The following is a 16,096-nucleotide window of genomic DNA, read 5'->3' on the forward strand; positions in this document are numbered from 1 at the left end:
GCTTAGATTCCCATAGCAGCAAGTCACCTCATTTCCCCAGGCCTGCAACTTCGATTCTACTTGTGCCTAAGCCAAGTCACACATCTATCTCCCTGCTTTTATGCCCACCCTAGTCCAAGCCAACCTCAGGCCTTGCCTGCAATGAATTTCTAACTCATCTTCGGCTCCCGCCTTGCCCTGCAATCCAGTTTCTACACATGATCCCCTTAAAATCTCAATCATACCATGCCACCCTCCAAATCAAATATCTTCAAAGGTTTTCCATTGCTTGAAAATAAAATCCACACATTCTGCCATGGTCTACAAAACCAGTCAATCACGCCTCTGACATGTTTGTCTCATGAGCTGCTACCCTTTTCCTTGCTGGTTTCTAGCCACACCAGCTTCCCAGATATGTCACCAATAAACTATAAACATGCATTTGTTTCTTTCTTAATAAGACATGATTTATAATTAATAGTTTCAACTTATAATTACTAGTTTGTTTACTGGTTTTCTTTTAAAATCAGTCTCCTCAATAGAATCGAAGCAAGCCCCTTGAGTCCAGAGACCACATATGTGAATTCTCAGCACCTAGCACAATCCTTAGAACCTCATATTGGCTCCAATCTTTTGTCAAATGAATCATGAATAAGCAAGCTCCTCAGGGCCCGAAGTCATGGCTCTAAATACCAGATGCCATATACCTTTAGGACATCTTACAGTCATGAATTATCCCACACACTTACATATCTGGAACACTCAAAGGCATTTGAAAGAGGAGTAATACATTCAACACATTTCCCTACTTTCTGGTGTCGCATCCACCTACTTGTCAGACCTCACAGAGCTCTAAACCTTAACTCAACTTTGCCCTGCCAGAACTATAGGTCCAGTGTCTGGTTCTGGTTCTCAGAATCAAGTTTACCAATCTGGGCATCAAACTTGCTGTCATCTACTTAAGCTACTGCTTCTGTTTCCCAACTTAAACCTGGCCTCGAACCTGGTTTCCTAGTTCTCCTTGCTTCCCATGAAACCTTCTGTTGTAGACCCACCCTGCCACCCAGGCCCCAAGTCTCCCAAATGCCAGCAGGGATGATGCGATGCTGAATCCTGACCCTAGGCAGGGCCCATCCCCTTCCATGTGAACTGCTAGCCTGTTCATCAACCTACACCCTCCAGACTACCTCCTTCCTGATAGCCTGTCACCAGGATGCACTCACCTGCTCTGTGCTCATTTATCTACTCATTCAACAAGCATTGTTAGAGCCTCTTCCAGACCCTGCAACCACTGTACTAATACAGGGATAAATAAGGTGTGCTCTCTACCTCTGAAGGAAGACAAAGAAGTAATTAAAATACAAAGTGGTAAGATATCTATTTGTAAAGTACCTAGAAACTGACTAAGTGTTCAAAGTGGCCCACTTCTCACCTTCTACTTTGTCTTGACAAAACTTAGGTCAGGCTTCTCTGCTTCCTACATGTCTCTGAACTCTGTCTGCCCCCAAATCTGAGCAAGCACTGAAAAATGGAACATGTCCCCTTATTTGCTTCCCCCAGTAATTGGATGACCACAAGAGGACACTCTCCTATCAGACCTCACTGGTCATTTGCCCTTTGCTTGCCCAAACTTCCCTTTAAAAATCTCCATTAAGCTTTTGCTTATTCCTCTCTACCCTGTAAAAGAAAAGACTTTTTCCCATTTGAATTTTTCCTGTTTGCAGATTTCTGAGATACGGGCATTCTCTATTACAATGGTCTTTCTCCTGAATAAAGTCTCTCCTTATGTCTGGGTTTGTTTTTACTTGGCAGCACACAGAGAAGAGAACCCTAACTTAGCTGGGAGGAGGAGAAGGAGAGCAGAGAAGACTTCTGGGAAAGAATCTGAGAACAGAAGAATAAGGAAACATTAACCAGACCAATGTAGGGGAAGGCAGGAATTCCAGGCGTGCCACATGGAAGGAAGTTCACATTACTCACATGGAAAGGTAATTTCTTGACCTATGCTCTGTGTGCCTGAATGGCACTTACCCCACCCGCATCTGGTGCTGCTCCCAATCGCCTGCCCCCCGGGGAGCTGGCCTGTCTCCTTCCATGGTCCAGGTCTACCCCTCTGCATACCCACACAAACACACACGTATGCTCTTCCTCCAAACATATGTCCCTTCCCTCCCAGCATGCCATGGAAGCCTCCAGAACACTGAACAGATCTAGTTATCGATGCGACAGACCCAGGCCCCCTCTTCACATTTTTCATGGACTCTCAGTCCCAGGCATCTCACACTGCTTCTGGTTTGGGCTGAGTTCCCATAGCCTAGAGACAGGAGACTAAAAGGACATGAGAAATGTAAAGACAGTAAGCTTGATTAGAAATTTCACAAGCGCAGCAACCAGGTCTGTCTGATCCAACACCATATCCCCAACCTCCTAGGAACAGGGTTCACACACATAGTAGGTGCTCCAATATTTGCTGAATAAATTGTCACATCAGCTCACATGAATAGTTCCATCTAATGCAGGATTCCTTCCGGCAACAGCATCACGCATCAGTTTGAAGGGGAACACACTGGTTGCCCTTCATGATATCAAACACAAAAGGCTGGCAATGTACTCTGTGCATCCCACTTTCCCTTAATAGTCCATTATGTGCATGCCAGCCGTGATCCATGATGCAAATGTGGCCCCAGAGTCACATGGCCGTGAGTACCGCGGCCTTGGAAGTGTATCTGAGCTGCTGCAAGAGGCTTTTTTTTCTCCCTCTCATTGCTACAATGCCAGAAGATATGTTTAAATCATTACTTAAAATTCCTTTCCCAACCAAACCTCTTCCCAGAGCTGTTAACAAGAAACAAAATATGCTGACTTGAGTTTCACTTTCTCTCCTTTCCCCTGCCTTCCCCTTGTGGGGCCCCCAATGAGTCATGGAAAGGCTCTGGGCAGGTAACACTCAAAGAAGCCAAGAAAGAAGCCCAGTATCTGTCAAACATGCAGATGTTAGAGAACAAAGACTGTGCAGCATGGTTTTGCCAAGGGACACGACCCCGGAAATAATTGGCACCTATTTCAACAAACTATTCATTTCATAGCCTTCTGATTGTACTATTCTTGAGCCATTTATCTTCAAGGAAACCATAATTAGTGCTTAGTTGATAAGTAATAGAGTAAACTGGGAAAACACACTCCTAATTCTCAGGCCAACTCTTTCACGCCTACAAAAATGACAAATGGATTCTGATGTTTCTTTATTTCTGCAAGGAGGGTGTTTTTATACTATGTTCTCTCATCGACACAGTGAAGTACACATTGCACCTGAAAGCTCCCATCGAGTGCTAGAGTTTCGAAGCAGAATGGTTTTAATGAGGAAATTACTTTGGAAAAGGAAATAAAAGAATGTGATTTCTTTAAGGCTAGGCAAAGGAGGAGAAGGGTATTCTTGTCATGACTTAGGCATTCAGTTCTGAGGCATCCAGAGACCAGCAGGCAAGGACAAGGGGAAACAAGGTGGGCTAACCTGGTTACAGAAGCTGGTGCCTCAGGAGAAACTGAATAGCCCAAGGCCCAGAGTCCACCCAAAGAACCAGGATAAATGTGGGTTTGATTCAGAAAGAACTCCATAAATCCAGCAGTCATCGTTGGTATTAGGGATTGAATTGTATCCCCAGAAAAACTCATATGATAACTCCTAGTACTTCAGAATGTTACTTTATTTTCATTGCAGATGTAACTAACTAAGGGTCGTTACAAATGTGATTAAGATGAGATCATACTCATATGAGGTCATCCAATATGAAGTCATATTAGATTAGGGTGGGTGTCCTTATAGAAATCCTATATGACTGGTGTCCTTACAGAAAGGGGAAATTTGGACACACACACACACACACACACACACAGAATGAATACCATGGAGATGAAGACAAAGATCAGAATGATATGTCTACATGCCAAGGAACACCAAAGATTGCTAGCAAACCACCAGAAGCCAGGGGAGAGGGGTAGAACAAATACTCCTTTATAATGCTCAAAAGGAACCAATCTTCCCGACACCTTGATCTAGGACTTGAGACTAGACTGATATTGTTTAAGCCACCCAGTTTGTTGGGCTTCGTTATGGTAGCCCTAGAAAAGTAATATAGTTGGTGATGAGAGTTAGGTAGCAGGAAAAAATAACTCAAAACATGGACTGCACCTGGTCCTTCCCAAGAATTTGCCTGGGAATCTCTGAAAAAGAACCTCACACCATCATCTGAGGCTAAACTCTCTTATTCTAGGGATAGGACACTAAAAGGATGTGAGAACTGTAAAGGAAACAAGCCAGAGAGGGTCAGGACACCAGCACATATCAGGGGCTCACTCCACAGGCAGGGCTGTGCTCAGTGGCTTTATGCAGAGTCAGATCACAGCCACCGTGCAAGAATGTAGGCAGGACTGGACACCCCCACCCGATCAGGTGAAAGAGTCAACAAGGAATCAGCAGAGTGTCACGGCCCAAACCTCAGAGTCCAGAGTTGAGGGCAGAGCCCCATTCCCAGGGATCCAGAGTGTTAGTCAAGGATGGGATAACACAGTAAGTCTGCAGCGACCTAGAGAGGGGATCAGGGCTCACCCTGGGACCACCAGGCACAGGGTCCATCATGGTCAAAACATTTCAAACCCTGGAAATTTGTGGGCTGAGGTTAAGGACAAACTGTTGGCCCTGGCTCAGGCTGAGGAACTAAACAAAAATAAAAACACTGCCAAAGACACAGGTGATCAGGGAGAAGAAGAGTTAATGCGAAAGGGCAAGTCATACACTTGTCTGAGTAATCATCAATAGATCAAGAAATAAAAATGGTCAAAATCTATATACATTTTACACCTATTAAACTTTTCACAAATAGGCACAACATTCATTACTAAGATAGTACCATATTCTATATTCAGTTCTCTGTGCTGCCTCTTTCTCAGGAAACTGTGTTTCTGTTGAAGTTATCGAAATTTCACTTCCCATCACATAGTGTACTGTCTTTGAGCTTATGGTTCACAGACTGTCAGCCTCCACTGTATGATGCCAGGTCTTTTGTTACCTGAACTGCAGGACACCCTCTTTTAGGCAACATGTTCTTGGGCAATGCCCATAAATGATGCCTCTGTTAAGGCAACGATCACATCCATTTGTAATGGTTTGCTTGCATCTCTGAGTCCTCCGATACATGGTGCCCCGGTAGGAAGCAGAAGCCATGATTCATCTCTGCATCCTGAAAGCCTAGCACAAGTGTGTCCTGATATAGGGTGTGTGCACAATAAATGCTAGCTGAATAAATTAATATTTAGGTTGAAAAAGGAAGAGAAAGAGGAACAAACTGTTCCTGCACAGTTGTTAAATCCATTACACAGATGAAGAAATTGGGACACAATAAGATTAAGTTACCCAAGGTCTCATAGCTAGGATATGACAATTCCAGAATTCAAACCCAGCTTGAGAGAAGCATTTAATTACTCCCTAGCACTGTCTGACCTGAGAGCTTAGAGGTGGTCTCCATCTACAAATTATGGGCTTTGATATTTGCCAGTAACAAAACATTGAATTCTAAGTAGCTCAACAGTATGGAAGCCCCTAAAGTTTCCCATATAGATTACACATTAGCAAAGAAAATGTATAAACCATTGTTGGAAACATCTCTGCCTTTCAGTTCCCAGAGCCTGAGCAAGCCTGACGTCTAGGTTCACTATACTAACAAAACCATGAATCTGGTGACAATGGCCATTTAACAGAAATTCATAAAGCATCTGTTATGTGCCAGGCACTTTGCTGGATATTAGCATGGGGGGGGACACACGGTGGGGGGTCCATCCCCTGAGAAAAACACAAACTGGGAGAAGATGGATACAGAGAGGTCAGCATTACAGAGTGCCAAGTGGTGCCAAGGGACCTATAGGAGCACATCACTGAAGACAAGGCAAAATATTCCAACTTGTCCCGGTATCTCAACTCTTCTAAGGGGCAACTAAACAACCAGACCCAAGCAAAGACAACTGTCAGGTGACACAATATAACTTATTGTTATAACTTATTGAATAAGACTTGGGGTAGAAGACTTACCATAGTGGTTTTGGAGACTAGTAAGGAGAATAGAGAGGGGAAGGTGTCAGGAGCTTCACAAAATCCTCCTTTCTGATCTCCATGATCTCTCAGGAAGAACATTAGTAAGTTTGAAGGTAATTAACAAATCAAGCCAAGCCCTCTCTGGCTATTTATCCTACACACCAGGCAGTACATCTACCACCCCCATAATATGCAGCTTTGCCACACACTGGGGAGAAAAATCCATCTTATTCCCATTCCTTTCACTAGTAATACCTGATTTCAAAGAGCATGTTAGAGTTTATGAATAACATTCATCAGTATTATATCATTTGATGACCACAGAGAAGAGGGCTCCCATTTTTCAGACAAGAAAATTAATCCTCAAAGTCTCATAATTGAAGAAGAGACATTTAAACAAGTTTTTGACTCCAACGTGGGTTCCACTGCCTCAAACTGCCATTGTTTACTAAACACTTAACTACAGCATTAAGAATCATAGGTCTGAAAGCACTTATTGAATGTTGCTTGCTATTTCACATTAACAGCAGTTGCTGCTACTTAGCAGTTCCTAAGCTCTAAATATTAAGAAAGGCCAAGGTGAAGAACAGCTTTGAAATGATGCTCTATTTGATCAGGTTCTGCAGTAATTGTTAAAATCATATACACTTTCTTTGGATCCCTATAAAGCTTCTGCAGGATCACTGCACCTGCAGTGCCAATTTGCAATTTCCTCAGCCCTCCTTTGAAGTTATTCTTGCCAGTTACCTGGTGTTAATATTAATTAAATATGATTTGCAACTTGAAATGTGGTGTTATCAATGGAACTCAGCTGTAGGAATATAAAATAAAATTTTCAATTGAATTTAAATGTTCCCTTTCATTCATAGTATTTTACAACATTAATACTTTTGTCAAATTGATTTTTGCCTGCTGGAAGTCATTTTTCCAAAGCAATGAACATCTGAGGGAAAAAGCTGCTCTTTATGTATTCCTTTCTTTCTGTCATTGAAAATACTTTGTTTTAATCTTGAAGTGAATCCATTTCAGCTAATAGAAACTTGGTTCTTGTTTATAATCTAAGAGGAAAGAAATGCTTTCTTTTAAAATGGCACTGACATAGTTTAAAAATATGATCAGTGGGCACTTTTCAATTACATACCAGGAATGAAATCTCCCTGACTTTATTGCTTGACCCCCGCCAAAAAATAAATCACTATTGGCAAGTGTCAGTCATTTTATACACAAAAAAAGAATTAATTAAATTGGTTTATTGCATTAACATTTCAAACAGATTGTGCCAGTCCAACGACCTCTGCAATCCCTTCCAATTCTGGGATTTTAAGATTCCAAACACATGTCAGACAATAGTTGGAAGCTTCCAGCATTTGCAAATTAGAAGAAAAAAATTAGAAAAAAAAAAAGTCACGTATGCTAGAAGCTTTGACAGAATCAGGTCTATTCTGCCCCCTGTAATGTGCACGATGACGACTCGCAGGCCTGTCATCTTCAATAAGCCATTCATAAACATGATGACTGATTAAAGGAGGTGTGTTGCCATACTGTACAAATCCACAGTGAGAAGATATAATGCTTTCACAAATTCCTTTTATCTTCAAAGATAAAGCTTTAGCTTTCTTGCCCCTTATAATGATAGTGGTAGCATTAACATTTATTATCCTGTCTTCTTTTTAAAAATAATATAATAAGGTAAGACAAGTGAAAGCCTGTCTAAAGACTCAAGGAAGTCATTTTTTTTGAGTCACAAGCTGCAAGCCCCAGAGCTTATGATGGAAAATGTAAGCATATACTATGAACCTCTTTATTACAACATCAATGAAAACATCATATCAAATAATTAAAACAAGACAGAAATAGAGGACTCTGGTCCTAACAACTGAGGGTGTGCAACATGGATAAGTCTTAAAAACCAGAAGCAACTGAGCTATTCCCTTCCCACAGGCCAAGAGAGCCCAAAGGGGAAAATAAAAATAAATTAGGCTCAATAGGGCTCTCTGGATGTCCATAATTTTCCAGGTGTCATTGGAAAGAGCAGCACCTCGGAATTTCACAAAGCAGGGAAGTTGAACAGCCAGTTCAACACTGCACAGGGAGTGCCCACTGTGATCCTACTGCGAAGCTCTTAACTACCTAGAAGCCTAGGAAAGCCAGACTCGGAGCCCACCACATATCCTAGTCTGGAACCCTGAATTATCCATTATCCATATCACTCCCATCTACCAAAGTAGCCAGGGAGGGTAAAATCCTATAACATTCTGAAAGGAACTTCTGAACTGGTTTTATATAGGCTTCTCCATTAACCAAATTCTGTCTACTTAACACCCCTCTCAACTTCATTTCTAATCTATTGTCCTGGTCTACCTCCTATTCCTGTCACTGCAAGTTAGCTTCCTAAGCACACCCATCTTCACTACTGCCCGCTGCTATGGGTATTAAATTGTGTCTCCCAACAAGATATGTTGAAGTCCCAAACCCAATCCTCAGAATATAATCTTATATGGAAATAGGGTGATCACAAATGCAATTAAGATAAGGTTCACACTGGAGTAGGGTGGGCCTTTAATCCAATATGATGGGCATCCCTATAAGAAGAGAAGACAGAGACAGACAAGAAAGGAGAAGACTGTGAAATGATGACAGAGGCAGATATTGGAGTGATGCCTCTACAAGCCAATGAATACCAAAGATGAACAGCAGAAACCAGAAGTTACCAAAGGAAAGGAAGGATTCCCCCCTACAGTTTTTAGAAGCAGCATAGCTAACATTTTGATTTCAAATTTCTGGTCTTTAGATCTGTGAGACAATACATTCCCACTGTTCTAAGCCGTCTAGTTTGTGGCATTTTGTTATGGCAGCCCTAGGAAACTAATGCATCCCTTCAAGGACACTCCTTGTTTCCTGCCACCGACCACACATGTTCAGCTATGCTCTCTGGCAAAAGTTCCTGTTCTCCAATGAAAATCTGCTCAATATCCTTGAATTTAAGAACTCCTACCATCTCCCATCATGGAAATCTTCTTCAAAGGTGACGGAGAGTCCCCTCATAGCCACAAACCCATCGAGAGAAGAGAACACTCTGCCATACTCTTAGCTTTGCTAAGTCTAGGCCATTATTCCCACACTTTTTTCCATTTATATCAATTTTCCTCAGCTTTACTGAGATAAAATTGACAAATGAAAATTGTATATATTTAAGGTGTACAACATGATGTTTTGAAATATGTATATACTGTGAAATGATTACCACAATCAAGCTAATTAACATATCCATCACTTCACATAGTTACTATTTGTGTGTGTTTGTGGTGAGAATACTTAAGATCAACTCTCTTAGCAAATTTCAAGTATACAATACGGTATTTTAACTATAGCTACCATTCTATACATTCATCTTATTCATCTGGCATATCAACTTATTCGTCTGGCAAAACTGAAAGCTTACATCCTTTGGCCAACATTTACCCATTTCTCCTATTCCCTAACCCCTGGCAACCACCATTCTACCCTCTGCTTTTATGAGTTCAACTTTTTCGGCATTATTTTTCTTTCTGTGTCTGGCTTATTTCACTTAGCATAATGTCCTCTAGGTTCATCTATGTTGTCATGAATGGCAGGATTTCTTTCTTTCTTAAGGCCAAATAATATTCCACTTATATGTATTTTCTTCGACCATTCATCCATCAATGGACACATTGGTTGCTTCCATATCTTGGCTATTATGACTATTATGTGTTACAATGAATATGAGAGTCTAGATATCTCTTCAAGATACTGATTTCATTTTTTTTCAGATATATACTAAGAAGTAGGATTGCTGGATCATAGAGTAGTTCTATTTTTAATTTTTTAGTAACCTCCATATTATTTTCCATAATGACTGCAGTAATTTACACTCCTACCAAGAGTGTACAAGGGTTCCCTTTTCTCTGCATCCTTACCAAGTCTTGTTATCACATAACTATATATAAAACTTCTCCCCAAGAGTCTATCCTCAGCCCCTTTCAATCCTCACTCTATATCTTCTACCTCAGCAATTACCTTTCCTACCTCAATTACCAATTTTGTGAGAATGAACCTCAGGTCTATATCTCAGTTCCCCTCTCAGCTCTAGACAAACGTTTTTTGCTGTTTTTCTCCAAAAAGATATGTATTGATACCTACAATTTACTGTATTTGTAACCAAACCACACTTTCCACCCAATTCCAAATCAACCTCTCCATTTTACTGACTCTTTTCTATTTGTGGCACTTGCATTCTCCTAATTGCCCAGGTTCAGAATTTCAAGTTCAACTTTAATTTTTTTCTTACCCTCAAGCTCTACCTCCAATCAATTGCTAAGTTCCATAGACCCCACCTCACAAATGTCTCCTAAGTCTGTTCCCTCTTCCATTTCTATTGTCACTGCCCTATATCAAGCCAAGACTGATACTGCAAAGGCCTTTCAACTGGTCTTCCCATCTTCCACTTCTCATTACTACACTCTTAAACACATGTCCTGATAGATCCCTCTCCCCTCAGCAGTTTCCTTCATGGACTAGAAGATGAATAAAATTACCTCTCTGGGAGGTGAAATACTCAACTATGTGTCCATGTCAAGTCTTCCAATTTTGTCTCCCATAATTCATGACACAAACTATGCTCCAATCAAATGTGCTATTTGCTGATCTCAAATATGTTTTGGCCTTTTCAAAAAAAAAAAAAAAAATCCTATAGTCAAGAATGCCTCGGGCTGATACTATAACAGCTATCAAAGGACTATTTGTCTTTATTTTATCAAGTAACTCCTGTCCTGCTCTCCCTAGATGGATGTTGGCTAGGTAAGAGGCATCACAGACATCTGTCTGTGTTCATGACCATCATTTACTTATTTTCTTCATTCTCCAAGATTCACACACACTTCCTGCAAGTCTCAGATTTGTTAAAATGAAAAATATTCTAATCAAACCATACAAGCAATTTATCACTAAACAGATTTTCACTTCACTATCATTCCATTATGATCTGTCTGAATTAATCAGAGAGGAAACATTGGAAGCCTCAATTTACACTGAAACTTCTTAGCAATCAATGTTCCTAAAGAGAGAAAATCTGAACAGAGTACAGGAAAATTTATAAGAGTTGGGAAAATATATAATTTTATTAATAGGCAGACACTCCACAAAATGAATTTATATATCTCCTTCTCAGTCAAGATACTAAGATTTTTAAAAACATACTACTAACTTGGTGACAGAAATGTCATCAATGTTGTAGTAAGAGAAGTGAATGTTACAAAACTAATGAATTTTCATCAGAGTCATCAGATCATTTCAGAATGGGTTAAGTTGCTACCATTTGCTATTCCCATTAATATCATTGTCATGTAAAAGGTTTAATTTTCAGCTATTTTTGTTCTAGATAAAAATCTTTGTCATTAAAATGAGGGATGATTTTGATATTTAATATATTCCATGGCATACTCTAGTGTGGTACCAATTTGGCCTTTTCAGTATTCTGCATATTAATTGACAATCCAGCCCTCCTCCATTCCCCAGATAAGTGAGAGCTGAAATAGAATGGACAGCCAATCAAGTCACAGAATACTGAAAGGATCAACATTGAAGAAACATGTTGCTCTAATCAGGAGCACACACAAGGCACTAAAATTATTTTCTCCCAGGAATAATGAATGGCACCATCTGAATCCTTTTATGTGACAGTATTACCAAAGTATAGCAATGCTCCCCAAAAGAGAAAACTAAGTATTTCTTTTTTTAGTCAAAAGAATAAAACTGCGATCTCACTTAACTTTTAGAACAATGCATTTTATCAGATTCTGCAACAACTGGCAAATTATGTCCGGTATTGAATTTTTCATAGCAATCTGTTTCATGCACACAATGTGACCTGTAGTTGAAGAATGTACAGGATCACTGCAAAAAAACATATCATTTCAATACATACTCTATCAGTTTCCTTCTCTTGTAGAATTATCACTCTGGTGGGAACTGACATCAGCTGCTTAAATAATGCATTAACCCTGCTTCCAGAAGCTTTTGTTTTCATTTGAGTGGGCATTTCCTCCAAGATAATGGATTCTTATCCAAGAAGATAATATAATTGGTAATCATTTAAAGTTAATTGAATGTTTGAATCATTTTTATAGCAAAAATGATGGAATTTAAAATTCCAAAGAGCAAAGAGTATGGTATCATGGACACTAACAACAGGTGTGGACAATTCTTCAATTAAATCAATTAACCCAATCTGTCCAACAACACCAGGCTTGGAACACTGGAACAAATGTTAAATATACTAACTATTGTGTATAATAAATTTTCATGCCCTAGTATATGCAGAAGAACAGATCCCAAGCATCTTCAAGTCTTTCGAGAGAAATCTTATTCCAATAATATAACTTCAGACTCCATCCTTGGTAATTCTACATAAGCCCAAATCACTCCCATGGTCTTTTCCTGAGCTGAAGCCTCCAAGAAAGACAACAAATTATCAGTATAATTTCTTCCTTCAAATTCAAAATTACTCAAAACAGCCAAGGGGCACTTTAATTTTTCCACAAAATATTATTTCTCTTAGAGAAAAAATATGTACATTTTATTCAGTAATTCTTAATAAGAATAATAGTATTTGTTAAGTAACAATATGTCTCCTTTCACCCACCAAGTTATATTGTTGACCAGTCAGCATTAAGATTTGCACTTTAAGTTGTTTTTTGTGTTGTTCTGTTTTTTTCACATAATGAAATGGATTTACAACCTCATGGCTAAACATACATGTGGTAAAATGCCTATGGAGGTTTGGATAAGCACCTTGATAAAAGCCCAGGACAGAGCTCATCAGCACCTTGTTCTGACCCAAATTTTACATACTGCCCTTCATTCCACTGTAAGCTACAGAGTATAAGGTTAAGAATAAAAATGCAAAAAGTCAAATATGACAATAAGAATATTGCTGAAGTATAGCCTCGGGGGCTACTTCAGTATTGTTTTAAGATGATTACCAGTCTTAATCCCTCTAGTGTTGGATGTTAAATTCCACTGCCTTTTTTTTTTTTAATTTAATGACTTGCTAATGTAAACTTCCATCTAGAACAATCAAATAGTATGTCATTTATTCAAATTTACAGTGGCTTTAATGTGCCAGCAAACTCCCTCATCAAAACAGACAACTTTAAAAAATGTTCACCTGAGTCGGGAGCTCTATTTCCTAAATTAGCACCAAAGTGTCACCTTGATAGACCATGAACAACAAAATCATTTATAATAAACCCAACTTCCCCCTAGAGTGGACAGCCTGGGTCATGCATCTGTGGGAGCTCTAATTATTCCATACAGATCAGAGAGCACTTGGAGATGCTCAGACTTCCACAAATTGTCACCTCCAAATGCAATCATCTGATAAATATATGCTTACCAATCTCCCTTGAGATCTGAGTGAAGGCCTCCACACCACTCTCTCCATAGTTGCCCTCAGAAGCCAGTGTTGACACATAATTCCACCCCAGGGCCGTGACAATGTCCACCATGGCTTGCGCTTGGTAGGAGTCAGGTGGGACTACCCGAGAGAAGAAGTCATACCTGGTGTTATCACTTAGCTCTGGGGCTGTGGATGCATAGCTGATTTGAGGTATCTGTAAAACAAATGACAGATCATTTCAACCCATGAAGAATCTTGTCAAATGATGAATTATCTCACAAGAGACAAAGTAGCCAAAGCTATACCAGAAAACTAGACATATCAGCCTGAAGTCAAAATATGGTTTTGTGACCACCAATCTTATTTTATTTTTATTTCATATTTTATAAAAGTCCGTAGCTCACTTTCTTTCAAAACACATTTCTAAACAGCAAGAAAGAACTTAGTGCTGCTTCAGGTTCTGAAGCCAAAGCAAAACATTTGTCCTTTTTGTTGCTTCTTTTTTATGCCATAAGTGATAAGTTCTGGCACAAAAATGAAGCCAAAATGAAGGTATAATGCATACACACATCAGAAAAGGTCACCTCTGAAATTGTATTGGCTTTAGGACATAAAGGGTACACGATCACAAACAGAGAATTTAATACAAGATTTTTTTACACTTGATACCATTTCAGTCTTAAGATTATACTTTTGGTAAATTACTTTAAATATATAGTTTTGCAAGTCTATTCACCATTTATTGATATAATCATTGAGTACCACAAAAAGATTTGGGAACAGCCAACTATGTTATCTTATAATAAAAAGATCTTTTCAGCTGCCCACCCAAAAAAATTACAAAACGGGAATCTATACCACAATTTCTTTAGGAAAATAGACAATATTCTGACATACATAGGGTGAATTGCCAGACTTTGAAAACTAGGAATCCTATGTAATTTATCTTAAATAAATTCAAAGTAACAAATTAACTACATGCCACAAATCTCCCCCTAAAAACCTTTTAAAATGTGCTGGGATAGAAGAACATATGGGTGCTAAAGAATAGAGTGGAAGGACATTATGGCTACATGGGGCACAGATGATGCAAGAAATCTGGCAAACAAGGTGAAGAAGGGCATTTCAGCCACAAAGAACTGCATGTCCAAAGGCATACAGTCAAGAAAGGGCATGGTAGATGCCAGGAATTGCAGCATTTCACATGGAGGGAATGCAGGGTAGCAAGGGAAGAACATCAAGAAATATAACTGCAAAGCTGGACAGATAAAGGGTTAGTCAGGTATGACAAAAAGTATGGATTTTAACACAAAGGCATGGGGAAGCACAGAATGACTGTAACTAAGGTAGTGGCATAATCAGATTTTTGTTTTAGAAAGATCATATTGGCAGCAGCGGAGAAAGTAGCAGCCCTCAAATTTCAATGTACACCTAGCTAGTCCCATTCCTGAAAATTCTGACTTGGTTTAGAAATCTTCATTTTAATATGCTCTCCAGAAGAATCGAATGCAGGTGGGCTCACACTATGCTTAGAGATAAATTTTAAAAAGCCATGCTAGATGTAGGGCAACCAGTTAGAAAATTACTATAGAAATCTAAGTAAGAAAGTATGAAAACTGAACTAAGGCAATGACGGGGGGATGGGGGTGGGAAAGGGTGTAGAACCTGTAAGTACCTAAAAAGCAAAGTAAGGTGAAGGTAATGAGGGGAAACGTGAAATGACTCTTAGTTCTATGGCTTTGGTAACTGGGTAGATGATGTTTGTTATTTACCAAGATACACAGAAAAAGAGGAGATTTGGAAGACAAAAATTATGAGTTTAATTTTTTATTGGCTTCTTTTAAGCTTCCTACGAAATGAATGAAAGTAACTAAAAAGTAGGCAATAATATTGGGGATATGGAGTTTAAGAGTCTTTGGGACTGGAGATAAAGAATGGTGGGGGCATGATGAAAGAGACCGTGAAAGCCAAGGAAAGTATGAAGAGTGAAAGAAGTGCAGTTTGGGAGCGTGAGCTATGCAACTGTGCATGTCGCCACTCCTCTGCTGCCCTGCCATAGTGTGAAAGTTCAGAAGTCGAAATGACTTCAAGATGCCCTAATTCGGGTTGCTTGGTTACAGTTGCAGGTTTGACTGGTACATAAAACAATTAACTTTGCTCTCCATCTGATCCTGCAGTTAGTGTCAGTGCTAAGATGTCAGAGACTATGGTTCCATCTTCCCACATAGGGCTGACTGCATAGTCTGGAATCTGTCACCCACCACACTCTGGCCAGATAATTTCCAGTCCACATGGAGTGGACTCTCCTCTAGACATCCTTGGAAAGCCCTCAACATCTGAATAACCTTTCATGGGTCTAGAGAGTCCTACTCCATATCGATAGCCAATAAACTAAAACTAAACTTTCCAAGATATAAAAGTCTCAGTTACCCAGGCAGCAGCTAGAACAATGTGCTTGGAGCTCTCCAAGGTGCTGCAGGATCCATTCAGTTTCTGTGTAACCTGATCTATATATATATTGACTATAACAATAATTTTATCCTATTTAACCCCCAATTCTTCCTGGTCCTGTTCTCCTGGTGGGACCATGTTAACTTGCTTATTAATATTGTGGG

General features: G+C 39.6%; 1 protein-coding gene across 2 annotated transcripts in view; it reads right to left on the reverse strand.

Annotated features, from left to right (window-relative positions):
• The window catches only part of GRM8 (glutamate metabotropic receptor 8), a 713,246-nt gene that overhangs the window by 560,567 nt on the left and 136,583 nt on the right, over positions 1 to 16,096 (reverse strand). For both annotated transcript variants that reach the window (XM_044389552.3, XM_044389555.3), the window contains exon 2: positions 13,479 to 13,695. In XM_044389552.3, the coding sequence (XP_044245487.1) occupies positions 13,479 to 13,695 (217 nt within the window). The remainder of the gene's footprint in view (positions 1 to 13,478; positions 13,696 to 16,096) is intronic.

This window comes from Ursus arctos, unplaced genomic scaffold (genome assembly GCF_023065955.2).
Source record: "Ursus arctos isolate Adak ecotype North America unplaced genomic scaffold, UrsArc2.0 scaffold_3, whole genome shotgun sequence".
Classification (NCBI taxonomy): domain Eukaryota; kingdom Metazoa; phylum Chordata; class Mammalia; order Carnivora; family Ursidae; genus Ursus; species Ursus arctos.